The sequence below is a fragment of the Ambystoma mexicanum genome, chromosome 13 (assembly GCF_040938575.1).
Source record: "Ambystoma mexicanum isolate Mex_15411 chromosome 13, UKY_AmexF1_1, whole genome shotgun sequence".
Lineage (NCBI taxonomy): Eukaryota > Metazoa > Chordata > Amphibia > Caudata > Ambystomatidae > Ambystoma > Ambystoma mexicanum.
This window is the reverse complement of record NC_090938.1, coordinates 141,643,959-141,671,871: the sequence shown is the minus strand read 5'-3', so window position 1 is coordinate 141,671,871 and position 27,913 is coordinate 141,643,959. Positions and strand designations below refer to the sequence as shown.

Below are 27,913 nucleotides of genomic sequence, written 5' to 3'. Positions count from 1 at the left end.
TTTGACTGCAGAAACAGTATCATCTGTTTCTTTAATTCAATGCTCTCGCTGCAGTAATGAAGCAGGAGCCCCTACTGGAGAGCCTAGAATTAACACACGTTCACAGGACAGGAAATCCTTTCTGTTCTTAAAGGACTCTTGTAGTCTAGTTCCTTAGATGCTTTGACAGTGCTCTTTGCCATGCTGTACATCAACACAGCAAAGGGCACTGTGATTACCAGGGGCTCCTGTGGTCCTGTGATGAAGGGCTAGCTAGTCCCAGTCTTTTTTTTTTTTCTTGTGCTTCACATATTGTTTTTATGCACAAAATGTGATCAATCCTGTAACAGAAGGGCTGGGAATCGATCCCAGGTTGCGTTCTTGAAAGGGCTAACCCTTCACCACCGCCCAGGTCTACGTTCTGTAAACATCTGATCCCAGGAGCAGATTCTCAGCCCTATATATACATGTTGCCTTCTGGATCTGTAGCTCAGCATGAGGGCCCTTTGCGATTTGGTGCTAGTCAAATAAGCATTCGGAGGTTAGCTTTTGTCCTGGATATTTGGAACCCATGTGACTTTGCCACAGGCAGTCAAAGTTTAGTCCCTAAGAAGCATGACAAGTGGCACTCAAGATGATGGTATGTCCAATCGCAATTCAGGCGTTTTGCGAGAAGTCAGAAGGCAAGGAATCTGTGTTCTTGAGCGTGGGAAGACTAAAGCTGCATACTTTAGGAGAAACTACCACTGGCCAAGCTAAGACCAGCACTTGACCCTTAAGGGGTTGTTAATGCAAAAGAGGTACTTGCCACAAGAGGGGCAGAGTAGACCCTTCTCATATGCGGTACAAACAGGTCAAGCAGAGCACTTTAAACCAAAGAGTCGCTTAGCAAATGAAAGTAGGGTTTGTTTCAAGGGGAGCAGAGAAGCCTTGAAGAGCATTTGCCAGGTGAGCTGTTGAAGAGGCAATCGGAGGTACTGCGAAGGCAAAACCCAACACTTGTTAAAAGATCAGTCTTGAAGAGCACATGCCACATAAGAATCGGACATTCCTTTGAGGTAAACCACGTTTAGGTCTTGAAGTGGTTTTATAGTTGAAGGTGTTTAAAAGTCTGTGAAGGATATTAAACATGGAAAAATCTTTTATTTTTTAACACATTTTATTGGTTTTCACAACAAACCAAACATAAACATAACACCCGAAATTTTCATTTACAAGTTTTTAAGCGTACATTTGCGTTTTTATTTTTTTAAATTAATGTCTTCCCCTCTCCCCCCAATTTAACTTGAGCTTCCACCTCATTCTCCGGGCTTCCCTTCTCTTGGGGTTAATCCCCTTCGCCGCTCTCGGGCGTGTCGCATTCACTGGAGTTGGCCCGGGAGGATCCTGACAGTGTGGCTACCATTTGTCTCCATGCTATCTGAGGTCCTACTTCATCCTTCCCCCTGTTAGCTGCCTCATACCATGCTACTGTCTCGGCGTCTGCTCGTTTCAGGAGATCATTCCACCATACCTCTAATCTGGGTCTGCCGGCTGCTTTCCAGCTGATGGCTATTCTCCTTTTGGCCAGAATGTAGGCCAGGTCCTTGAGTTTGCATAGGTGTTTCAGGTTGCGTGGTCTAGTAAATTCCCCCCCCGCCCCCACCATGCACACCCACACCGATTCCACATCTAGCTTGATTACCTCAGACAAACGTGGCTCGATTTCCTCCCAGAATTTTCCCACCTCCGGGTACGTCCAGAACATATGGATCATCCCGGCATCCACCTCCCCACATTTAGGACATTTTGGTACTTCTGCACCTCCAAACCCGGCAATCTTTCGAGGAGTCATGTACGCCCTATGGGTGACATATAACAATCTGCTGCAGCCTTGCATTCCTGGACACATTTTTGTGGTATCTCTGAGCTCTTTCCCACTGTCCATCTTGAATAGATTCTCCCACCTCCTCCTCCCAGTCCTGTCTCAATTGGAGCAACTCCTTACCCACTGTGGACATTACCAGTTCGTAGATCCGAGATGTCTCGTGCCCTCCCTCTGAGATGTCATACATAGTTTCTATGGCGGTATCAGGTTGTTCTGCTACTGCTCTTTCGGGCCACGTTTCCTTCATCCGTTTGATTATTCTGGTATATGTAATATATGCCTCATGTGTATCCCAGTTTTATCCACTATCGTTTGAAAGTCCAGTACCTCCGCCTCTTGCCATGTCTCCCAAAGTTGCTAGGCCTACCGGCTCCCAATATTTGTGGATCCCTTTCCTCAGTTGCTCATCCACCCCGTGTAGCGCCACCAGTGGCGCCTGCGGGGAGCATGGGGTTGGGTTTCCTATAGCTCGACACGCTTTTTGCCATATCTTCCACCCCAGTTCCAACAATCTTGATCGCCCATGCATCTCTGGTTTGGGTAGCCGTATCAGTTCTTTTTGGAAATGAGGGTTGCATTCGCCCCTCAGCAGGCTAGATTCTCCTGTCTCGTCTTCTGACAGCCACCTGGCAACATAATGTAGCTGCATTGCCGTGTGGTACATCTCGAAGTTCGGCAGGTTTATACCCCCTCTATCATACGTATTCTGTAATTTCCATAGGGCCACTCTGTTTCTGGAGTTGTGCCACAGGAAGCTTCTACATAAGCTCTGGAGTTTGGTAAAGATTTGTTTAGGCGGCATGTGTGGGGAAATTCACGAAAAAGTGTAGTAGCCTAGGCAGGACTACCATCTTGAGTAGGGCTGCCCTCCCCACCGTGGCTAGGGGGAGCTTTGCCCAGAACCCCATGCTGTTCTTGATACTCTCTACCGCTCTTTGTTATATTTGTGCTTGTCTGCAATCGTGTGATATATGTTCATTCCCAGGTATCTAAATGTTCTGTCAAGCTATCTGCAAGATGGGTAGGTTCTCCTGCGGAACTCCTCTATACCTCCCAGGGGAACATGCATGATTTTTTGGGGTTCGCCACTATGCCCGAGAGAGTTGTGTATCGCTCCATCACCTTCAAGGTATATTGCAAGTTTTCCTCTGGGTATCGCAAGTATAGCAGCAAATCATCCGCATACAGTGATATCAAGTGCGGTCCACTCTTAGTGCGGACCCCTATCTCTTGGTACTGCTGTCTCAGACAGATTGCTAGTGGCTCTAGGGCGAGGATGTACAGCATCGGGGACCACGGACAGCCCTGTCTCGTGCCTCTACTAAATTGCCATTTATCTGAAATTATCGCTCCCGTTTTGAGCCTGGCTATTGGGGCGCTATACACCATTTTCACCCACCGCAGGTACCCTGGTCCTATCCCGTATTCTTTCAAGGCCGCCATCATCCAAGGCCACCTTACAGAGTCGAAGGCTTTCACTGCATCTAGCGAAACTACGGCTATTTCACTTGGGTCGCCCTCTGCCTGTTCTATAATCTGGTGGAGCCTCCTGTGGTTATCAGATATGCTCCTGCCTGAGACATATCTGTTTTGATCAGGGTGTATGAGCTTATTTATTACCCGGGTAATAAATAAGATTACCCGCTTAAGTCTATTCGCCAGCATCAACGTGAGAATGTTGCTGTGCTGGTTTAGCATGGACAGTGGTCTATACGATCCACAGTCTGTGCTTGGCTTGTCAGGTTTAAAGAGAGGAATGATTACCGCCTCCTTCAAAGAGCCCGTCGGTTTCCCCTTATCAAAGGCCTCATTTAACATTGCTAGTAGCGGGGGGAGCACTTCTGGTCTGTATGTTTTATAGAATTCACTAGGGAGCCCGTCCGCCCCAGGGGCTTTGCTCGTGGGCAGGTGTATTACCACTGTCTCTAATTCCTCTATTGTATTAGGGATAGGGACATCCAGGTTCTCCCTTTCGTCCTCGCTCAATTTGGGAAGTCCAGTGTCTTCTAGCGTCTCCAGAGTCTCCTGCTCTGCCTTCTCTCCTGTATCTTCATATAGGTGTTTATAGAATCTAAGGAATCCCTCGTTCGCTCTCTCCTGGGTGTTTCAGACTTGCCCCTCTACTAAACATGGAACTATCTCAGGCCTGTCAGTGGGAGTGAGAGCGGGGGGGGAGGGTGTGACCTAACCTGGGATGGAGAATTCCAAATACCCATTCATACATAGGATGCAAATGGCCAAAATACCCAGCAACTTTTGGAATAGCTACAGTGGTTGGCGAGTCGTTCCTATGGCAGAAACTAAGCAAGTAATCCCAGAACCCTTTTTAATAAAAAAAAAAAAACTATGTAATAATTCAGCCAAAAAAAATCACTTTTTATACATTCTTTTTATACAAGCACAATCAACAAAGTATAATGAAACTCAGGAGAAAAACGAAATGGAGGGATAAAGAATCAAACCATTTCCAATCAGGATGCCATGATAAAGGATCTCCTTATTCACAAAATTATTCAGTATTCTTTTGATTTTAAGCCATATTCTGGAATTTATGGAATTTAAATGGAGGTCGCTCCATGGTGGGTGTAAATATTAACGGCAGCAAGACATAAGCAGTAAATGTAAGAAGTAGCGGTATGCATTCTTTGATTAAAAAAAGGAATCTGTCCCCCCACTCTCCCTACTGCTAGGCACAAGTCTGGTGTAGGCCGAAGCTTGTCACCGGAAATATCGTCCGGTTCGGCAGTCGAAATTAGTCATCCATCAAGATGCTTGTCGAGCATTAACCATCCAAATCTGGATAAAGTTAATAACTTAGGAAGTATCCTAGCTACGGGACTCTGCGACAGCACATCTAACCAGAATGTCGGAAAGAAATAATCGGAGGTACCTCGACGCGTGAGGGCTTATGGGTACAGTAAACATCACACTAGGGATATTACAAACGCATGCAGTTGAGATCCCTTTTCGAACTTCGAAAACTTGATGTGCAATACTCTGCTCCTACTATTAGGCAAGAATTGATGTAGTAACCCTGTGGGAGACTGCACACCCCTTGGCTCTTGGTATTAGATAACCCACCTATTGGTATAGGTCTGTAGTAAACAGGTTGGTAGTGTGACTGAGCAGCCAGACTTATCTCAAGAGGGGTAAATGTGAGCTGTAGCATTGAAATCCACAAATGCAAGTATCCAAATAACTCTTGCACTTAAGGTTTTCTAGTAAAATAATTAAGTCAGTTGTAAACAAGCATTATTTAAAAAGGGCAATGTGCAACAATAAAAATGCACTTCAAAATACTTTCTCAGAGTCTAGTCAAGCAAGTAAATACTCTTGAGATGCTTCATACGCACTTCCTACACCCTGAGGTGACTTTACTGAATAGGACAGTATTGGCATTTATATATCACTTTTCTACTTGGTAAATTCTGAGGTTGCCAGAAAGGAAAGGTTAAAGGAAAGAAAAGGTTAAACAGGTTCTCGGAGCATGTGAGCTCTTTTAAATCTTACAATTAAGTCTAGATAAAAACCTTTCCCAGCAATATTCGTTAAAAACCAATGTATCACCTATGAAGGACAGTAAGAATCAAAGTCAATGGATTAGAAAAGTCTGCATGGAGCCAGGACAGCCAAAGTCAATTGGAGCAAAGTTGATGGAGTTGAGGCACTTCTTAGATGGCAAAAGGTCTTGCAGAAAGTTAGTTGAAGAAAATTACTGTTGGGCCACAAGCTGTTACACTTGTGAAAGTTAGAGCAACAATCCACTCTAGAAAAGCAGCTACTGCAAATCTCAACTGAGAAGAGCAAGCTACAGGCAAAGAGGTAAGTACCCCCAAGTCAGAACAGTACCTTTGGTTAGAAGAGGAGGATCCAGCTGGCTTCTGTCTGGTTGCAGTGAATCAGATCCTGTGTTCCTGTGCCTCAGTCGTGGGCAAGGGTGGGGGGGGGGGGTGATATCTGGAGGACTCGTGCACAGCAATTCAAAGTTCGGCAGCAGCTACGGGCGTTCTTTGGATCAGCGGCACTTCGTGGTTCCAGCGGTTGGTAAGTAGCACTACCGTGAATCTTGGATAATGGTTGGGCTTCCTTCACTCCTTGAATCCAGCACACTGGTGAGGGGACTAGAGCCTGGGTCGTCCTGCTTGGGGACGGTCCTCGGGAGACTCCTGGAGCTTTTGGCTGGTTTACAGACATTGTACTCGACTACTGATTTCTCAACCCCTGGCACTCTGTTGCAGCAGCAAAGAAGTACAGCCAGTTGGAGAAGGTCTTCCAGCAGAGTTAAACTCAGGGTTAGTTGGTCCCACTAACCCAAGGTAAGAGTTGTTCTGTCCAGAGCTTCTCTTGTCGATCAGAACAAGGAGTTTCAGCACAACAGCAAGGCTTCACCAGGCTATTCAACGGTCCAGAAGTATGCAGCAAGCTTCATTCACAGGTTCTTTGTCGGGTTGTTCATCCCAGTGGTAAACTGTCTTCAGTCCAAGAAGCCTCACCTTTTTTAAGCAGGTTTCTCCCATTCATGCACAGCCTAGCTGTTAATCACACAGCAGGGTGGCTGTCCTGCAGGGACAGCCAGCCAATAAGGACTGGGTGCATTCAGGTAACTAAGGAGACAAAGGACAGGGGTGTTTCGGGTACCTCCCTCACTTCCTGCCCTTGCAGACACACTGGAGCCAGAGGCGGATTTCAGTATTGAAGCCCGCCAAAGGCAAAATGAAATAAGGCTCCAGCGTGGTGTGGCACGCAGAGTAAAACCCAAGAGCTCACAAACAAGAAATGGTGAAAAAAGACGACCAGGGCCATTTTGACACAATGGTCACCCATGGGTGCTATACTGCAGCTGAGGATCCAGCTTGCAGTAGAAAAGCACAATGGTAGGAACATTTAACCACTGCCACCAGCCATTTAAAGTAGTGAGGGTAACAACATTTTTTACATGAGTAAGTAGGAAAAGGGGCTACTAAGTAACCCCCCAGCACTCCACATAGGATGGGGTGTGCTGGACCTATAAAGAGAAAAGGTAAGTAAAGTCTGTTCCACTTTACTATTCTTGGGAACTGCAGTTCACCCAAGAAAGGTTTTTAAAACTCCTAAGGAATCCAAAGGATTTCTCTGTGACACTGCAGTGAAGGTGCTGTGTGTCCTTATACAAAAAGTAGATGCCTATGGAGTTTGTCAGACTCCAAAAACAAAGGAAACGGATAATACAAATCAGATCAAAATACATGAGGGAGAAAAAGGGCTCACTCACTTCAGGGTTCAAATGTAAAAGTCCAGCAAAAGAGCTCGGGCGCGGTCGCTAGGGTTGAAGGGGATTAGCACAGAAATGAGAATTCTCCCTCCCATCTACCACTAGATGTCGGATTATGCAAAGCATTTGTTTCTAAGCAGATCCACAAGCCCCAGAAAGAAAATTACGGTAAGTAATGTATACCATATCAACGGAATGTCATTTCCCAACATGTAAAAATCTTTTAAATTTAGTTCTTGTAAATATTTGATCGATATTCAATCGGGAGCACCAGAGCCTACCTTCATTTAAAATCTTACCACAGGTAGTTCTTTTGGAGTGGCTTACCATCTTAGTGGCTTCAGTTAGTAAGGCTTTAAGTAAACATTGTTGCCTGCAGTAACTAATTTCTAGTAGTAAGACAGCCTGTGTATTATAGCAATAGTCGAGACGGAACGAATGTCCAATTCATAGAAGGTGAATTTTACTGGTAGTCATGTAGGCAGGTTCAAAATGGTCTTGACACAAGACCCCTCCCATTTGCTCAAATTGTTTTCATTCTTCCCTCCTCAAACTTCATTTCCATATGTAACAAATGTCAAAGAGCCCTTAGGTTCAAGACGAACATGCACACTGGTATATTGATGTAGTGAAATAATTGCTGTGAAAAATTCCATAATTGATGCCAGACTTTGTTTCTATTAGTGGTGTCAAGTGCTAAATGATTTCCTGAAGCAAGTTTGATTTAATGGCAAGAACTTAAGTATTCCAGTGATTGATTTTAGTGCAGCAAGCAACTGTCATGCCCCGCTCATCTTTCCCCGGTAGAAAGAACTCGTGTGCTGTTAGATGAGCAGCAAAACCGTTTTATACAAGGTGGAGGCTCTTTACCAAATTTCCCACAAAGAGGTGGATCACATGAGTTCTTTTGGTACTACCTCTATCACGTGATCCTTTTAAGTATTTAGGTGCCTTTCTCTAAGCTTTTGGTGCTTCTGATTGTGGAAACCATTACAGTCCTGTTTCCGTGTTACAACCTTTTTCTCCGTGACTCCTTTTCAAGTCAGGCTCCTGCAGTGTTTCCCGTGTTCTGACTGCGGTAGTCCGAGAAAGGCCGTCCCTTTCACCCCACCGCGCACAGCGTCTACACTGCGGCGTTCCTCAGAAGGAGTTCAAACGCGGAGGCACTTCTCTCCTGGCCGCGTCCAGTGCGGCACTCCCGAGAAGGTGGTGTTGCGCGTTCTCGTTTTGTTTATCACCGTGTCCAATACCGAACTGAGGAATTACCTGGAAGCCGGTGACATTACTTAAGCACACGGAAGTTACCTGCTTCTCCACCTCAGGTGAATGATACCTCTAACATAAATCCATTATTATTGCTGCCGAAGAACTTTTGTTACTTCCCAGAAAGAACTACTCCGCCCCAAAGGGTATTCTTTTTATTTCTATTTATATTACCAAGGTGAAGTGAAACCTACATTCCGGAGTAATAATGAACTGGTTGGGCCGTTGAACACACGTTCCTGTTTGGAATTATTTACTTTTACTCAAAGGGTGAATTCAAGTCCATCTCCGGATATGAACTTTTGCTTATGAACATCGATGTCCAGGACATGCTGTACTAATCTTAGTGCACAGAACTAAAGGACGCTTTCTAGAGTGCACCTACCCGACACTAGTGCGTCCCTCGTGCCGTGCGGGTTCGTTTCCCTACTAACTTCCCTTTCCCTTTTCATTGTTTCTATTGGTGATTCATTCCTGGATTTTGTTGATACTAGAGACTTCCTCCAAATCAAGTCATATCAAGGTTAGTGGAAATAACTAGCAAGTTTATATTAGTTTAATGTAATTAGTCATTACTTACCTTTTGTTTCTATTACACAGATTGGAGAGTGTGTTCATTTACAGCCCTTTCAATTGATTGCTCGCGCTGGCTGTATGTTATAATGGACAGTGGGTGTGATCAATGGAAAGGGTTTTTCCTTTGTCATCACTGAAGCTAGGAAGGAAACGTCATCAGGATACTGTATCCTTTTTTGTAACATCTGTATCCTTTACTGGTTAAAATACACGGTTGTCAATCCCAAATTAGTAGGGCGGCATGTCAGAATCAGAAGCCATAGCAATGGACGTTGTGGATCCACTGGAACCCGTCACACGGCTTATAGCGGATCTACGGCATGAGATGATTACAGCCCAAGAAACGTTACGTCATCGCATGGACGTCTTACAGGACGCAATGCGTGACTCACTGCAGAGTGGTGAGAGCCCCACCGCCAACCCTTCCGCTTCAGGCTCATCAATGTCTCCGCGTGACTCTGTACAAGTGCTTATGCCAACCCAATTTCCTTTAGCTCCTCCTGAGAGATTTACTGGTGATCCTAAGGCATATCACACTTTTGTTAATCCGTGCCGCCTACACTTTTTGTGTCGTCCTAGTTCTTTTCGGGACTTGACCACCAAAACAGCATTCGTTCTGTCATATTTGGGTGGCACTGCGGCTGCATGGGCTAACCCATTATTAGAAAACAGTCCTTTGCTTTATGACTGTGATGCTCTTTTGGATGCCATGAGCAAAGTGTTTGATATGAGGTATGCTACTCAAGCTAATGACTTGGAATTGCTGAGCCTTCAACAAGGTAATCAACCGTTGTTATCCTATTTAGCCAAGTTTAATCAATTAACTACAGAAACCAGTTGGCCGGAAGAGAAGAAAGCGGCAGTATTCTATAAAGGTCTATCCGAAGAACTCAAGGACGCTCTTTCCACAGTTCCAGTGGTACCTGCAGGGTTTACAGAATTACTTGATCTTATCCTGCAAACGGATGCTCGTAGAACAGCCAGAAAGGGTGAAAAGAAACCTTTTTTTACCTTCTGTTATACGCCCAGAACCACCTGTGACATCCTCTAATGAACCTGAACCCATGCAGATAGGGGCCGTACGTGGTCGCCTCTCGATGGCAGAGAGAGAATAGGCAGAAAAACAATCTTTGCATGTGTTGTGGTTCTGCAGAGCACCTGTTGGTTTCCTGTCCCAAGAAACCAAACAAGCGTCTGGGAAACGCCGAAACTCAGCATCAGTAGGAGTCCCTGTGCCGAGTTCCAAATCGGACTCCTGTTTGGTTAATGCACCTGCCCCCGTTGCCATTGCAGTGGAACTATGCTTTCAAGATTCCAAAATCCAAGCCCAAGCAATGTTGGATTCAGGGGCTACCAATAACTACATTGATCAAACCTTTTTGCAAACAGTTGCCATTCCCACTGTGACAAAAGAAATTCCAGAAACCGTGAATACTGTTCCATCCTCGCTTCCGGTTTGGTCACTAAGGAAACAGTCCCGATTACAGTGGTTCAAGCTAACGGACACACTGAGAAAGTAATATTTGATGTGATTTCAGCACCCCAGTACAAAGTAATATTGGGCATTGCATGGCTCACGCTACATAACCCTTGTATTGACTGGACAACCGGTCAAATACAATACCCGTCCTCCTATTGCAATGAGCATTGCTTTAAGGAATCTTGAGTGCTGCGGGGTTCTTTGATTTCTTCATTGCTTGAGACAGCTACTACCATTGGAGCTGTGGTGTCACCCAGCACACAAGTACCACAGGAGTATAAGACATTTGCTGATGTGTTCGACAAGGGTAGAGCTGAACATCTTCTACCTCATCGGACCTATTATTGTCCTATCAAACTGTTGCCCGGATCCAAGATCCCCACAGGACGGGTTTACTCCTTAACCCAACAGGAAGATGCAGTGCTCAGAGACTACATTGATAAGGCGCTGAAGATGGGTTTATCCGTCCATCACAATCACCGGCTGCATCTCAGTTGTTTTTCATTCCAAAGAAGGAGGGTGATCTCCGGCCTTGTATTGATTACAGGGCACTCAATTCTATTACGGTGAAGAACCAATACCCTTTACCTCTAATCAACGTTCTGTTGGATCAATTGGGCTCATCAGTCATCTACACTAAATTAGACCTCAGGGGGGCATACAATTTGGTACGCATTCGCGAAGGAGATGAATGGAAAACGGCCTTCAAGACTAGATATGGTCTCTACGAGTATCTTGTCATGCCGTTCGGCCTTTGTAATGCCCCCGCTACTTTTCAGTTTTTTATGAATTACCTATTTGGAGACATTCTAGATCGCTTTGTTGTCATGTATTTAGATGATATCTTGATCTATTCCTCCTCATATCAGGAACATATAGTTCATGTCACCAAAGTATTACGAAGGCTACGTGAACACAAATTGTTTGTAAAAGCAGAAAAATGTGTTTTTCACACATGAGGTTGAATTCCTAGGATGACATTACTAGTTCTGGAGTACGAATGAGCAAATCCAAAGTCAAGGCCATTTTGAATTGGCTGCTTCCTAACAATACCAAGTCCCTGCAATCCTTTTTAGGGTTTACCAATTTTTACTGTCGCTTCATCAAATCCTTCGCTCAGACAGTGGCTCCTTTGACAGCACTCATTAGTTCTAAATCAATTTTCATCTGGAGCAAAGAAGCACAAAAATCATTTGAAACATTAAAAGAATCATTTACTACTGCCCCTGTTTTGCAACATCCTGATGTTGACCTTCCATTCATCGTAGAAGTTGATGCTTCTAATGTTGCAATCGGTGCCATTCTTTCCCAAATCTGTCCTGATAGTAGTGAGGAACATCTGGTTGCCTTTTTCTCCCGAAAATTAACCTCATACGAACAAAATTATACTGTCACGGAGAGGGAGCTTTTAGCTGTCAAAGATGCATTACAAGAATGGCGTCATCATTTGTTAGGGGCCAAACATCCCGTGACTGTTTATTCAGATCGCAATCTAAAAGCGTTTAAGACAATGAAATGTCTTGCGGCTCGTCAAGCAAGATGGCCTGCGTTCTTTACTCAGTTTGACTTTTAGATCACCTACCGACCTTCACGTAATGTTCTCAAAGCTGACGCTTTATCACGTATCGGTAGTGACACATTCGAGGACAAGACGGATCCTTGTCCTCTTGTGGCCAATCATGTCATTTGAGTTGTTCAGCACAGTCCTCTTTGAAAAAGGAACTGCAGGATTGGGTGTCCAAACACCCTCAAGATGTGGCTTCACTCAATTTGGATATCCAGGAGGGTTTGCCATTCATGCAAGGTGTTATACCTACCAACAGAAAGTACTCGCTCCAGGGCTATACGATGGGGACATGATTCCTTAATAGCGGCCCATTCAGGCCATAAAAAGACCATAGAATCATTGAGACGTTGGTGGTCTTCCATTTCTAGAGACGTGATCGATTACACCAATTCATGTTCTGTTTGCGCCCAGTGTAAAACACAACCCGGTAAACCAATGGGACTAATGCAACATCTACCAATACCACATAGACCATGGTACATGATCTCTATGGATTTTGTGGTGGAGCTACCTTTAGAACGAGGATTTAACACCATATGGGTTGTGGTCGACTACTTTTCTAAAGTCGCACTATTCATACCTTGTAAGGAGCTACTTACTGCTTCTGTTCTAGCAGACCTTTTTCCAAGACATGTTTTCCGTTTTTTTTGGTCTACCAACTGTGATCATCACAGATAGAGGTTCTCAGTTTGCTTCGCATTTCTGGAAGGCACTTACTTCTGCTCTATTAATAGACGACACAATGTCTAGTTCTTTCCACCCACAAACCGATGGGCAAACTGAAAGAACAAATGGTACAATGGAACAATATTTGAGGTGCCTTTGCTTACAGTATCAGTCTACCTGGTTATCCATGCTGCCATCAGCAGAATTTGCATATAACAATTCTCTCTGTACCTCCATTGGCACTTCTCCGTTTTTTGCTCTGTATGGCCAACATCCTAGATCCCTTCCATTTGACCCAGATCTGTCCACGGATAATCCGGCAGCCAACAATGTTGTGGGATGTTATGATCACTGCTTCCAAGGAGCTAGGACCAGCCCAATGTCCTTGGAAGCAGGCCCCTAACTTTCATCCTAGGCACCAGCCGGTCCCCACTGGGACCTTTTGGACCTTGTCCTGGCGCCGGTGGCACCAGGCTCATCAAAGTCACTTGTCCCGGCACTGGAAGCGCCGGGCTCATAATTTGTATGAAGATGCTTGGGTGGACTTACCTGCAGCAGACCAGGCAGCTTACTTACCAGCCACATAGGAATCCTCTGTGAGCCGGGACTACTTTCTTACCTGGTTGGGGCAAGCTCCACTCCCTGGATACAACACTGGAACTCTTCTGGAACAGGAACTCTTTTCTTACCTAGGCGAGGCCGTGGAGGAAGACGCCTCATCACTCCAAGGCTATTTAAACCACACCCGATTGATGAAACGTGCTTCGCGTTATTCTGCATCTGCAGCAGAACGCTCACCGTGTCTGTTCCAGTTTTCTTCTTTCCGATCCTGAACCTGCAAGAACAAACGCTTACCATTCCTGTATCCAGCCTTCAGTAGCACCTGCAAAGACAAGAAACAACAGGTTAGCACGGCAACCTTCACGCGCAGCGCTTTCCTCACCTGATCCATCGGCAGCTACCATCTCTTCACGCTGCTCCTCCGCCTGTGAAGACAAAAGCATAGTTATTCCTGTGTGGAATTACTTACCGGCACTCCGGGAATTCCGGTTTTCTTCAACGCTGCAATCCTGCACCTGAAAGACAAAAGAAGAGACATTAGACAGGTATTTTACTTACGCGCCATTGCGCCCGCCACAATAGGGCGCCTGCAAATACTCCGGCGTTTCCAGCGTCTCTTCAACACCCGAACTCACAACTGCAAGGGAAAAGAGACAGAGAGCTTTTGAAAAGCAGGCAACCGGCATTTACTTACGCATTTCCAAGCGCGTCATTCCAAGACTCTGGCTCGAACTTCGGCTTTCTTCACACCATCTTCTACCTCAAGAGCCCTGCAAGACAAATAGAAAAAGCATTATACAGAGCCCTGTTCCACATTAACGTGCCCACGCACCTAAAGACTGTAAGGACTTAAAAGGTGTCCGGAAACTCACCGTTCGTGCAGTTAACGACGGTAGCAATCCTCTGATGTCAAGAGGCCTACGTTTCACCCAGTGAAGGAACTGGCAACGGCACACTGCACCAGACGCAGATGGAGAGTTCAGCATTCACCTATCTAAGATATCTCACTCTTCGAGTTAGACACAGTGCGAAGAGGCTCAGCCCCGGAAGCCAATCGAGTCCTGCACTTCACTTTTCGAGTCACAGACACCATCCTGCCAAGACCGGCGCCTCCGTGGGAATCAGGTGAGCGTTACAGAGAAATATGTTTGTGTTGCATAAACGCATCAGAACACAACTGATTCGCGCACAGCAGAGAACTAAACGATATGCTGATTCCAAGGTAGCTATTGCCCCCGACTATCGAGTCGGTATGAAAGGCTGGCTATCAGCTAAGAATCTGAAGATACCAGGAAAAAGGAAGCTTCTACCTCGCTTCATTGGCCCTTTTGTAATCTCAAGGCTTATCAATCCCGCATCTGTTTGTTTGGACTTGCCTGCTCGGTGGAGGGTACATCCGGTGTTTCATGTTTCATTAATCTTACCGTGCAACCCGAACATGTGTTTACCAGTTCGACCTTTGGCAGTGAAGGTCAGAGGCTCCAATGAATACTAAGTAAAGGCCATACTGGATACGAGATTAGGTTCAGGCAAACCATTCTATCTGGTTGACTGGAAGGGGTACGGCCCTGAAGACCGAACTTGGGAACCTCTTGACAACATTCACGCACCCATCCTGCTCTGGAAATTCCACTTCAGGCAGGGTGTGGGGGTACCTTTTTGGGGGATTGTACTGTCATGCGCCACTCATCTTTCCCCGGTAGAAAGAACCCGTATGCTGTTAGATCAGCAGCAAAACAGTTTTATACAAGGTGGAGGTTCTTTACCAAACTTCCCACAAAGAGGCGTTGATTCCCAGCATAGGATCACATGAGTTCTTTTGGTACTACCTCTATCACGTGATCCTTTTAAGTATTTAGGTGCCTTTCTCTAAGCTTTTGGTGCTTCTGATTGTGGAAACCATTACGGTCCTGTTTTCTGTGTTACAACCTTTTTCTCAGTGACTCCTTTTCAAGTCCGGCTCCTGCAGTGTTCCCCGCGTCCCGTGTTCTGACTGCGGCAGTCCGAGAAAGGCCGTCCCTTTCTCCCCGCCGCGCATAGCGTCTACAATGCGGTGTTCCTCAGAAGGCGTACAAACGCAGAGGCACTTCTCTCCTCTCCTCGCCGCGTCCAGTGCGGCACTCCCGAGAAGGTGTTCCGCGTTCTCGTTTTGTTTATCACTGTGTCCAATACCGAACTAAGGAATTACCTGGAAGTCGGTGACATCACTCAAGCACACGGAAGTTACCTGCTTCTCCACCTCAGGTGAATGATACCTGTAACATAAATCCATTATTATTGCTGCCTAAGAACTTTTGTTGCTTCCCAGAAAGAACTACTCAGCCCCGAAGGGTATTCTTTTTATTTCCATTTATATTACCAAGGTGAAGTGAAACCTACATTCCGGAGTAATAATGAATTGGTTGGGCCGTTGAACACACGTTCCTTTTTGAAATTATTTACTCAAAGGGTGAATTCAAGTCCATCTCTGGATATGAACTGTTGCTTATGAACATTGATGTCCAGGACATGCTGTACTAATCTTAGTGCACAGAACTAAAGGACGCTTTCCAGAGTGCACCTACCCGACACTAGTGCGTCCCTCGTGCCGTGCGGGTTAGTTTCCCTACTAACTTCCCTTTGCCTTTTCGTTGTTTCTATTGATGATTCATTCCTGGATTTTGTTGCTACTAGAGACTTCCTCCAAATCAAGTCATATCGAGGTTAGTGGAAATAACTAGCGAGTTTATATTAGTTTAATGTAATTAGTCATTACTTACCTTTTTGTTTCTGTTACTCAGATTAGAGAGTGTGTTCATTTACTGCCCTTTCAATTGATTCCTCGCGCTGGCTGTATGTTATAACGGACAGTGGGTGTGATCAATGGAAAGGGTTTTTCCTTGAGGAGTCATCATTGAAGCTAGGAAGGAAACGTCATCAGGATACTGTATCCTTTTTGTAACATCTGTATCCTTTACTGGTTAAAATACACGGTTGTCAATCCTAAATTAGTAGGGCGGCACGTCAGCAACACTGTGGCAAAAATGTTACACGGGGCATGAAGCATCGCTAAGATGCAATAACTCTTGGGGTCGGCTCTAGAGCCCCTTTTATAAATGGACAAGACTATACTACAAGTTTGTGTGTTGGGTATACGTCCAGTAATACCAATGGCAAGAGAAACCTGATGGAGAATCTTGTCCCAAAGGGTGGGCTTCAATTTTATTAGGGGATTGCATATCCCATCAGGGCTATGTGATCTAGAAGTCTTGGAGTTCTTAATGAATGCAATAATATCATCTTAATTAGTTTGAAGGCCCATTTACCAGTACCCTGATCATCCTGTCCATGGGGGGCATCCCTGCCAATAGTTTCTTGAATTTGTTTCCCACGCTTCCTTGGAGGTCCCCCAACACCAATGAGGCATTGTAGTTATTGGTGTTAATAAACTGCCAACCCCCATGCAGTTCAGACCAAAGCTCCATTCTAAGCCTATGCTTATATCCTCACAGCCAAAGGCGATCTTAATGTGTTTCCAATGGGTGACTAAAGCTGCCATGTCAACGTACTCCTGTGCACCCTCCATAGTTTCAACCTCCTTTTTTTTTTTTCTAATGTTTGAGACATTACAGTGAGAATGTACAATGTCATCATTTGGCTTTAGATAGAGTATTGAGCATGTGATCAGGGTTAGGAAATGGCTGCCAAATTAAATTATGAACAAGCAGCTCAGATTTCTCTAAAACCCTCACCAGTACTATAAAGGTTTTTTGGGTTGGGTATACCAACTTGTTAAGGATGCTGAATACTATAGTTAGTGGATGCTAGCTGAGTGGCATGTATATTAAAATAATTTGTTAGCTCTCTAGATAATAGGATTAGCTTGGTTATTTATGATTGTTTCCAGTCTGATCATATTCCTTTTTATTAAAAGAAGCACATGGGATAATCCGAGGCGTTATCACTCTCTTCTGTGTTTTACCCGCAAGCCCAGAAATAGGTGGCAATAACCATCCTGCACAAAGCAATAATCTAGGGTAGAAGCACTTTTGTATGCGACCCTAGTGAAGTTTACAGAAATATCACCGGCACATCTTGCATTAAACATAAAGCCATATTGGCTCAAGAATGTATGCCTTTTGATGCCCTTACTATCTCCAAAGCCAGGTTGTGTTCAACGTCTTCCTGTGTCAAAATGTGTGCAGGATTTTTGGAGTTAAAATCTTTCAAAATGATGACTGGAATGCCATAGATATAGCTTTCCTGTTCAAGCAGAGATCTGAGTTGGTTCATGATCTCCACAATAGAACCAAGACAGTCGTAAATATTAATGACCAAGGTTTTATTATGTTTGACTACCCAGTTAACAAAGGTTAGTCCTGTTAAAATGATCCCAGATCTATTGTTAATGCAATTATTAAAAATCCTGACCCTAGAAGTTAAACACAGGATTCAGACATGGAGAGGAGGGATTCTGGACTAGTAAAGGAGTCACCACAGATATGAAAGTATTTTAATTAGAGTGATGTGGTTATCCCGAAGAAATTTGCGAGTTGCAATTAAGAACACTGAAATACTTTGAATATTGGTGTATGTGTATCTTTAGGAAACATTGTGCCACACCATTTAACATTGCTTGCAGATAGATCACAGGTGTTCTTTGTCTGCAGTCTGACAATAGTTGACATGGCACTTATGTAGTTTACAACCTCCCTGTCGGCATTATGCAGGCCTGGTCTTGCATCGGGAGTGGCACATGGTCCCTCAGAATGCTGACCTAAGTCAGTCCCTCACATCAAGGACATGAGGAGGCGGACTCATTAAAATGTTGTTTGCAGATACAGGCTCCCCTTAGTATTATGCCCCCCTAATACTACGTATAGGCTTACCTCTGCAACAGATCCAGAGAGTCTTAGTAGTGTGTTTATGCCTGGGATAATAGCAGATGTTTGATAGGGTTCACAGAACCACTCAATTCAGGGGCTGTAAAGGTATTTTTCATAGACCGCAGGTATGGACCCCCCGCCCCTTGCCTCAGATGCAGCAGTAGTTTGTTTCAAAGATCTGGTAATTGGGTGCACCTTTTTGTTTCTTGGTCTCTTCGTTTTAGGACTTGCTGTTGTGAAATCTCAATCCCAGGATTTGATTTTATCTCTATTTTAGCCTGTGGTGTCCGATCTGTATAATCTCTGCTGTTCATGAGGTTTTAGTTTTTAGCCCATGATGGTGGGTTAATTGAGCTGTTTCCACCCTGCAGATCATACCGTCTCAAGGGCAAGTGCCAAAGAAGCAGAGAAGGTGGCATCTGCACCACCATCCATCGTGCCAAATGTGGAGTCTGTGTCATGGAATGCCCAGGGTAGGTTAGACCCCGAGTCACTGCAAGATCTGTGTTGATATCGGAGCGTTGGACATTTCTAGCAGGGGTTGGGGGGGGTGTTACATTCATGCAAGGGTCTTTAGCGTTTCAGTATTGTCTCCAGAAAGTGCCTTGTTTCTAGACTCATTACTTAACTGAGTGTGCACTACCTAGTATGAAATGTCCAACGTCTTCAATTACTGAATGCTCCCTCCATCGTGAAAGCATGTTTATTGCTGTCACTTTCTCTGTGCTTCCGAATTCATCGTTTACAGTTGTGGGATATGTATGCATTATATGTGTGTCCTTACTTAGAATAGCCTTGCGTAGATGAACACCATCCCTGTGGCAGTTATTCTTAGCTATTCCTTAATCTGTGCACAACCTTTGGCGGTTTGTGCTATTCCATCCATCTGGGGTATTTTTGTGTATTTGGTAGTTGACAAGTGCTACCAGGCAGGGGTTAGTAACCCTGAATCGGACTCTTTTCACAATAAACACTATTAAAGTGGGTGGACAATTGGAAAAACCATACTCTGTCAAAGACTGTGTATGAATGATTATATAAAGTATTTAACTATTACTGCCTCTTCAAGTATTGCCTGGTGGTGTGTTCCAAACGTGCTTGCAGTTATGGCTTTGGTGTTCAGAGCAAAATGCAGAAGAATTACCCACCATCTAGGGAGTAACGAGGTTTGAACATTCTGATGGACTTTGACCAATAGTTGATCACAAAATTAAACTTGACTTAGTACAGTGGAAATTATCCAGGTTTTATGTTTTGTTATAAACTGGAGTGGATTTGATGGTGCCAAAAAGAGGCAATGGCTAGGAGAAAGAAATGAGTAAGGCTTTGCCATTGCTATTAAATGCTCTAAAAGGGTCCATGGGCAAAATTCCACTAGGCTGATCGTAAATGCAACAAGGGCACACCACACACAATTGGAAAAAATAGAGTATAAGGGAAAGCCCCCTTGCTCTTTTTCTGGGGCATGAACTGCCTAACATAGACATCACAGAATCTACCATATAGTCCCTTTCAAAATTGCCTCCACTTTGAATTTGGGGAAGCGACTGCAGAAGTGTTCTCCCAGCATGCAACTGTCATTGGCTTACAGGTCATGAAGGATTTTGGGTATCCAAAGAAAAGGCATAACTACATGGTCTTGGAAGGATTCCAGGGGGAAATTGCTCAACAATTTAAACTGATAAATATGGGAAAATCTGTCCAGGTTGTTTTGTTTGCAAGTATTGAAATAGCTTGACAATCTCTTGAGTTTGTTGCTAGTAAAGCATGCCCAAGACGCCCAATGAAGCAAAGCACATCTGCAGTTTTTGACATTTTAGAGCAATCTGTCTTGCGAGTCAAATTTAAATATTGTTCCTATTAGAAATTGGAAATAAGGCTCCAACAAGCAAGAACTGTGAGTTGTGGGGCAGCCTCTTTTGTGCCCAGCTGCTCAGAAGTAAAGGCAAAATAATGTATCTGTGACTTTCACAGTCCGGAGGAGACGGAAGTGGTGGTTGCTGTCTCTCATTCCTCCTCCTCTTAAGGGCGAGGGTTTGGGGAGCGTAACTGGGGAGAATGTCCCTTCTGTAATGGAGAGCATATGGCTGTCTTCTCTTGGTACTCTTTACATTGATCAATGTTATCCTGTCCCCTTTGACATTCCTGCAGTAAGGCTGTACCTACCATGCATGACCATCTGCTTTTCTTTCAGGAGAGGTGGAAAAAGCCTTGACTGAGCTGCACTTAGACTTCGCTGGGGATGTGGAGGAAGAATGCCCTTATGAGGCACTGTACAATGCCTCATCGTGCCATTCCCTGGACAGCCTGATGAGTGGGAGATCATCGGATCGTGACTCGCTGGGCCGGGATGCTGAAGGATCGGCACTGAAAGCCCAGTCAGTACGTAGCTGGGTTTATGCTTGCTTTGGGTGTCGGTTGTCACTTTAGCACTTGTTCTGCACATGTTACCAGCTACTGCTCGCACTGATCAAGGATGGTATCAGCTCCTAGTGCCTTGAAGTCTGCAATACTCTGATAAAGGAATACTGACTTGTTGAATGAGATGAGTTTTAATAACCTTTCTAAATTAGTTTGAACTTGTGTGTATGTTGCATTGGCAAGATGAGCTTCAAATAATGGATTCCTAGCTGCTAATGGTTCTATCCACATGATGCACTTTCTAGAAACCATAGCTGATCAATTAATGTTGATCAATATTAGTATGTATCAATATTATGGAATTTATTGAATGCATACCTAGCTTCGGGAAGCAATGCAGAGTTTTACAAGTCATTGGGGGATGTAGAGGTACAAAGGAGTGGGAGCGAACAACGGGGGTGGGCCGGGGTCAGCAGGCTATCTGGCAGCAATGGATCCTCAAGCACCAGGGAGTCACGGGGGGTAAAAAGATAAGCCAGTATCAGGATATATAAGGCTGTATGGTGAACAGGTGGTTATAAATCAGTGGACAAATGAAATTGTACCTTTCCTTTATGGAAATTGTTGATTGCCCTCAGCATATACTCTCATACTTCATTTGTTTGCGGTTCACTGAAGCTATTTGTGACTGTTGAAACGGCTAGTTTTCTAACATACACTATCTAATGACCTGGCTATTTTCAAGTCGTCCTCCTTTTTTCTATACTTGGAGCAGTGGGGTGAGGGGCAGTGTGGAGTCATTCAACCCAACAAACTAAAATATAAAGCACAGTGAGGTGTATAATCAAATGTACAGCATAACCTTTTCACTAGTAAGGCAAACGCTGAAAGGGACTAATCTGTTCTATTCTATACTCCATTAGGATTCGCCAACTCGTGTCCTCTAGCACCAACCACACCAGGTTTTCATGACTAAGTAAATAACTCTTATTAAAATGCACTATATAAAGACATACTTTGTCTGAATATCCCGAAAACGTAGTGGATTGAACTCTCAAGGACAAGACTTGTGGCCTGGTGCTGCACATAGTAACTATAGCAGGTAACAATATGGCAACAACTGTCAATGGTATAAAGCCACAGATCTGCAATAGATGTAAATCCTTCACTCTGCTCTCCCGTTCACTCCATCCTCAATGATTCTGGTTTACGGATCACTCTAAGGTGTTTATATGGGGCCAGGTTGCACATTTTGTCCTCATTGTGTTTGTTATATGCTGTGCTGGTGTGTGATGCACTGACCATTTTAAATGTTCAATCACATGCTCGTTCTTGAACAGTCCTCATTTCAATTAATTGTAATATGCTTGGTAAAGCTAGAGTGTGAAAGGATAGACTGTGAATTGTGGCTGCGGAGATGCTTTGTAAAAATGTTATGTTACCTGTTTTTGTATAAAATCACACCTTAAAGGTTGGTAAAATGGTATGTTCCAGAGAGAACGCCCACCTCCTCCAGCAAAGCCACCCCCTGATGAAGAGGAAGATCATCAAAAGCGCCTGTGTCCTAGTGCACCATGTGAGGTAAGAGAATATTTACTGAAAAAAAGGTGTTTGCTGCTAGACATTCTAACATGGAGCCTTTCCGAAAAGGGACCAGGTTCATGTTCTGTGAGTGATCGAATTCCATTCTTTGTGATGATCTCTGCAGGACAACTTTCCTTGATCCCTCTTTTGCTTCCTACACCCCAGTGCCTTGTCTAAGTTAGATCAGGCCTTCCAACGCTGCCTCCTCTCTTCCAGATATTAATCCCAAGTCCAGTTTTAGTAAAGAACCATCTTGTTCAACAATACCTTCATTCCCTCCATCAGAGGGCTTGGGAGGGCCATTTATAACCTATCCAAGGATTATTGTTATGAATGGTCTTTTAAAAAAATAAAATAAAATTGAAAGAGATTTGTAATCCTTGAACCAAATGGGATCATTTTTGCACATTAAGGCATTAAACACTATGATCACAAACAGACCACATTACCGATTTAGACGAGGCTCTAGATAAGAATTTAGGTAAGAGCATTTTACTCCGTGATTTAGAACATTGAAAGTAAAAGGATGTATTGGGAAGCAAAACTATAGTTTTTCTTGACCGACTTATTTTTAGGCAATCAAAATAGTTCTTTTAATAGGTGCTTTCCTTGTGATACATATATTCTTGGTAGTCAGCAATTTTCATAAGTGGAAATCACGTATGCCGTCTTTACATCAGGCATCAGGCAGAACAGAGGTCTTGTTGGTGGAAGGCGCTGCTCTACTGAACTCTTCACCTGGGCAGTGCAGAGGGCATAACTGGTAACGCACATACCTCTCTGTTACTCTCTACCTTTGTCTTTTTGGGAGTATTGGCTTGTTTTGTAGAGAATTAAAGCTATGCATGCAAGTCATGGTTCTGGGTCCCGGGATCTCAATATCGCATACATTTTTTTTAAATTTCAAAACAGAAGTTCAAACCTGCATTTTCATTTGATTACACAAAGTAAAACCCTAATGGAATCTGTATCTGTGTGTTGTAAATATTCAGGTTAAGGAGATCAAGGTTGTTCAAGGCTTGCTTTAACTGTGAAATTTAAACCTGATTGATCTTTTAAAAGGGAACATTTTAGCAAAATTAACTGAGATGTTTCTACAACACAGCTTTGAATGTGTGATGGCATATATTGTATTCCTATGGCTCTGGATAGTGGACATTCAATTCTTTTGCAATTGTAATTAAACTCCATACAATTAAGGTGCTTATTTTGCAGATTCCCTCGACCACGGCTAATGGACAAGTCTCCTCTCAATGCCTTGCTAGTTTGTGGAGAAAGAAATAAAAGTAACCTTGTTAGTTAGGTGGTGCTTTCATTGGTTGGTTGTCAAGAATTACCTTATTTGGTATTCAGCTTACTGTATCCCAAAGGAGGCCTTAGTGGGTTCCCCTGTGTTAAAATTCCAGTGTGTGTGATCCAGCTAAACCTGGTCCTCTTTAGGTTAAAGGAAATGGTTGAAGCCTTGCATGGTCAAGGCTTTTCCCAACTTGGAATGGCGAGGCCAGGGAGCCAAATTTAAATGTGGTTATTTCCCCGATTCATGTTTGGTATTCCGGTGTGGAATCCAAAAATTGAGTGATACGTCGAAAAGGTGCCCAGGAATGTTTGAATTTGGAGTACCCAAGTGATTTTTGAAAAGTTGCACTCTCCTGAATGTAAGCAGTTTGCACTCAGCTACCCATTTTCCTGTGTAACCTGGGAGACTAGACTCTTACCTTTACTAAAGATTGCATGAGTCCTAAAACTATAAAATGTTGCCCAACCCTAGAAAAAGACTTTGACAAAGCTCTGATACCCCATCTTGCCAGGTCTAGTATGACTGTGAAGCTCTGCCATTGTCTGCAGAAAATGGGAAACCAACAGCCCTCCTCTTCCCTTAACGTTTTTCAGTTATCAAACAAAAACTGTGGAAGTAAGGTGATCCGTTTGAGCCAAGTCACACATGCCATAACACCACCTAGGGTGAAAACAGATATGCAGTTGTCTTGTCCGGTATTACCCTAATTGACCTTTCGTCATAATTGACCTAATTATAGTGGTCTGTCATGATCTCTGCTTCCAAAAGGTCAGGGTTTTCCCAACTCCCTTGGAAGCAGATCCATAACCTAGGTTCCGAGTGCCAACCAGTCCCAATTGGGACCTTTTGGACCCAGTCCTGGCGCCAGTGGCACCAGGCTCATAAATATGCCCAGTCCCAGCGCTGGAAGCGCCGGGCTCATAATGCTTGGGTGGACTTACCTGCAGCAGACCATGCTGCTTACTTGCCTGCCAGTTGAGCCTCTGATCCTCTTCTGTTTGGAACTACTTTTCCTGTTGGGTGGGGCAGGAGCCACTCCCTAGGTTCAGAACACTGGAACTCTTCTGGAAAGCAGGAACTCTTTTCTTACCTAGGCGTGGCTGTGGAAGGAGACACCTAAGCACTACAGGAGGCTATTTAAACCACACCCGATGGATGAATCTTGCTTTGCGTTATTCTGCATCCTCTGCAGCAGAACGCTCATCGTGTCTTCTGCATCTGATCCTGGGCCTAAGGAAAAAGGCTTACCATCCTGAATCCAGTCTTCAGCAACACCTATAAAGACAAGAAAGAACAGGTTAGCATTACGGTCTTCAGTGACAGCGCTTCACTTACCTGGTCCATCGGCTGTCACCAACGCCTCGCGCTGCATTCCGGCATCTGAAAGACAAAGGCTTACCTACTCTTCGTGCGCTCCGGAGGTCTTCGCACTGCATTCCGGCATCTGAAAAGACAAAAGCTTACCAACTCTTCGCACGCTCCGGAGGCCTTCGGTGCTGCATCCCGCATCTGAAAGACAAAACAAGGTGCGTTTAAAGACATTGGGGAACTTTAATACTCACGTGCCATTACTCCTTTCCACATCTAACCCAGTGGGTATTCCGGCACCCTGCAGCCGCTCCGAACTTGTACCTGCAAAATAAAAAGACAGTTAGAGCGCATCGTGAAGCAGGCAACAAGCGCTTACTTACGTGCTTCCAGGCGCTTCTATTCATCACACGGGCTCCATCTTCAACTCACTTCAGCCCGTCATCCGCCATCGCCGGAACCCTGCAAAACAAGAAAAATCATTACTAAAGACTTTACAGACATTAGAATTACTCGAAACTTACCGTTCGTGCAGTAAACGACGGACAGCAGTCCTCTGAAGTCAAGAGGCCTGCTCCCCTTATCCAGTGAAGAAACTGGTTACAGCACCCTGCCCCGAGGCAGATGGAGAGCACGGCGTTCACTTACCTAAGACATCTTACCCTTCGAGTCAGACATACAGTGCACAGAGGTCCAGCCCAAAGAGCCAGCCGTGTGTTACACATCACCTTTGAAGATACGGAATACGCCCAGTCAAGACCGGCGCCTCTACGGGAATCAGGTGAGCGTTACATGGTCCTAATTGACCTTCTGCACAATTGACCTTTATATTAGTTATTTTATATATGTATTGGGTTTGTTTTGGACTATAAATGGTATAAGGTGATTGGGTAGGGAGTTGCGGGGGGGTTTCCCCCCGCATATATGTCCTAATTGACATTTTAAATTAGGTCAATTCTTCAGAGGTCAATTCTCCCGACGTCAATTGTGAAAAGGTCAACTAGTATACATCCGCCTGTCTTGGGATGGTAGTGCTATGTATAGAGGAGCACTGCTTTTTAAGACAAACAATTTCCTGGGTCAAAAGCTTTCATTTGGGCTAATTTGCATGGCCACAATGCCTTGCTGGTGGGGTTCTGAAGTGGAGGTGAACTACAAGTAATGTCTACTGGGTGCCATTGTGGCATGTGACTTGGCTCAAATTATTATTTTTTTTTTCTATTTGAATGTATTCACTCATAATCACATATTTCGGGTGCATAACATTAACTCTTGTTCTTATTGGATTGATTTGTCAAGTTACACATTCAATACATCTAATGACACAGTTAGGCCTGTTACATGTCCTCTGTGATCATGAATCTTTTTGTGTGATGTAACCAAATGTTAACGTGACGCCCGCCCTCCCTCCCTCCCTTCCCTCCCTAACCCCAACATGTATGGCATAGCTACAGTTCTTCCAGGATTGATTATGCCTTCTATCTATTTCGGGGAACTTTTCCGCTGTTTGTTCCCCCACTGTATTCATACCACATGAACATTTTTGAGCAAGGTTGGTTTATGAAAGTAGCATTCTCTGTCCTTGACATAATCGTGGAAAGGGAGCCAGACTGTCAGAAACTTCTGGTATGTCCCAGCTCTTAATGCTCACACCTTTTCCATGGCGAGCAAAACCGAAATGTTAACCAACCTCCAGGCTAGTACACGTCCTTCTACTGTTTTCCACCCCTGGGCTAACATTATTTAGGCTGCCATCAGCAATTGTGTAATGGTGCCACTTGCAGCATAGACTCCCTCCACCACCGCCCCAGCAGGATCACAACTGGTGAGCCAGGTAATTGTGCTCCTTTGATCTTTTATGTGACCCAGGATCTTTTTCCAGTTGGTTTTGGCCTTGGGACATGGCCACCACATATGATCCAGGTCCCTTACTTCCCCACATTGCTTCCAGCATAGGGAAGAATAGTTTTGTGTTCATCCCATGTAGGAATTTAGGGGGTCCAATACCATCCATAACAGATCTTGTATGCTGTTTCCTTAACCCCTTAAGTGCAAAGGGCAAGGTATCTCGTCCTTGGCATTCCCTCCGGATTGCCAAAGACGAGATATCTCGTCCTTTTAGGCACTTCGTCTTGCGTGATCCCTGCAAAGTAGGGAATCATACAAAACTGTAATCCAATCCCCGGGCTATGTGAGGGGGAGGTCCCTCCTCACTGCCCAGGGACTGGATTACTTTCAGTTTCACGTCATGAACATTAAACAAAGTATTTTCACTGCGGCAGCCATTTTCGGCTGCCACAGTGAAAAGAGAAGGCAAGTGTCCACCTTTCTGCGCCTCGATCTCCGGCTGTATTTCAAGCCGGAGATCAAGGCAGATGTCGTTGGAAAGGGGAGATTCTCCCCTTTCCAACACCTTTTGTGAATGCATTGCTGGCCACGGAACGGGCGCAGAACGCTCGATCTGTGGCCAGCAAGGACACTGGACCACCAGGGATTCGTTTTTGGTGCGGGGGGATTAGGGGGTTGCTTACTAGGTAAGCGCCCTGCCCCCCCCCCCCCCAAAGCATGGGGCCACAGGTATGAAGACCCCTGGGGGCAGATGGGTGATCTGCCCCCAGGGTAAATGAGAAAAAAATTGAAAATCTTACCAAATGGGGGTGGGGGGCCGCTAGCCACCAGGTATTTTTTTATATGAAAGGGTGCTGGCCCTCTCCTCCCACCCCAAGTGGAAAGGGGGGGCACCCCTTGTAGCCCTCCCTGGGGGCAGATTTCTGCCCCCAGGCAGGAGTACATGAGGTGGCCCCACATCCAATTGGAGAGGGGGGGCACCAGGAAAGTGTAGGCAGACCCCCAAAGGATGTGGGGCCTGCAGGTTAGGGACCCTCTGGGGCAGATGGGTGTCCATCTGCCTTTAGGGAATGGGCCCAAAGGATAAAGTCATGGATGGTTTTGAGGGGAGTGCCCCCACTAGACCACCAGGGAATTGTTTTTATGGAAAGGGGGGTGTCCCCCCCCACCCAAAATGGACTGGGGGGGTCATGTCATGCAGCCCTCCCTGGGGGCAGTTATCTGCTCCTAGGAAGGGTCATCTGACCCCAGGGAGAGCTGCATGAGATGCCCTCCTCCATTTGAGGTGGGGGGGGGGAAGAGGTGCACTCCCCTTTACATTTAAAAATTCTCCAGTGGTATAGGGTGTCCCTCAGCCCCCCTTTAAAGTGCAGGCTACCGTTTTCAATTTCCTTCTTTGTTTACCAAACTTCCCTTGGCGCAGAGGGGTACATTGGTGTG

At 44.9% G+C, this 27,913-nt stretch overlaps 1 protein-coding gene across 9 annotated transcripts in view; it reads left to right on the top strand.

Moving 5' to 3' along the window:
* ANKS1A (ankyrin repeat and sterile alpha motif domain containing 1A) overlaps positions 1-27,913 on the top strand; it is an 855,968-nt gene that overhangs the window by 339,265 nt on the left and 488,790 nt on the right. For 8 of the 9 annotated variants that reach the window (XM_069633488.1, XM_069633494.1, XM_069633490.1 and 5 more), the window contains 3 exons: positions 18,447-18,548; positions 20,270-20,457; positions 21,931-22,017. In XM_069633488.1, coding sequence (XP_069489589.1) covers positions 18,447-18,548; positions 20,270-20,457; positions 21,931-22,017 — 377 coding nt within the window. The remainder of the gene's footprint in view (positions 1-18,446; positions 18,549-20,269; positions 20,458-21,930; positions 22,018-27,913) is intronic. The other variant, XM_069633491.1, reaches the window with a different exon arrangement.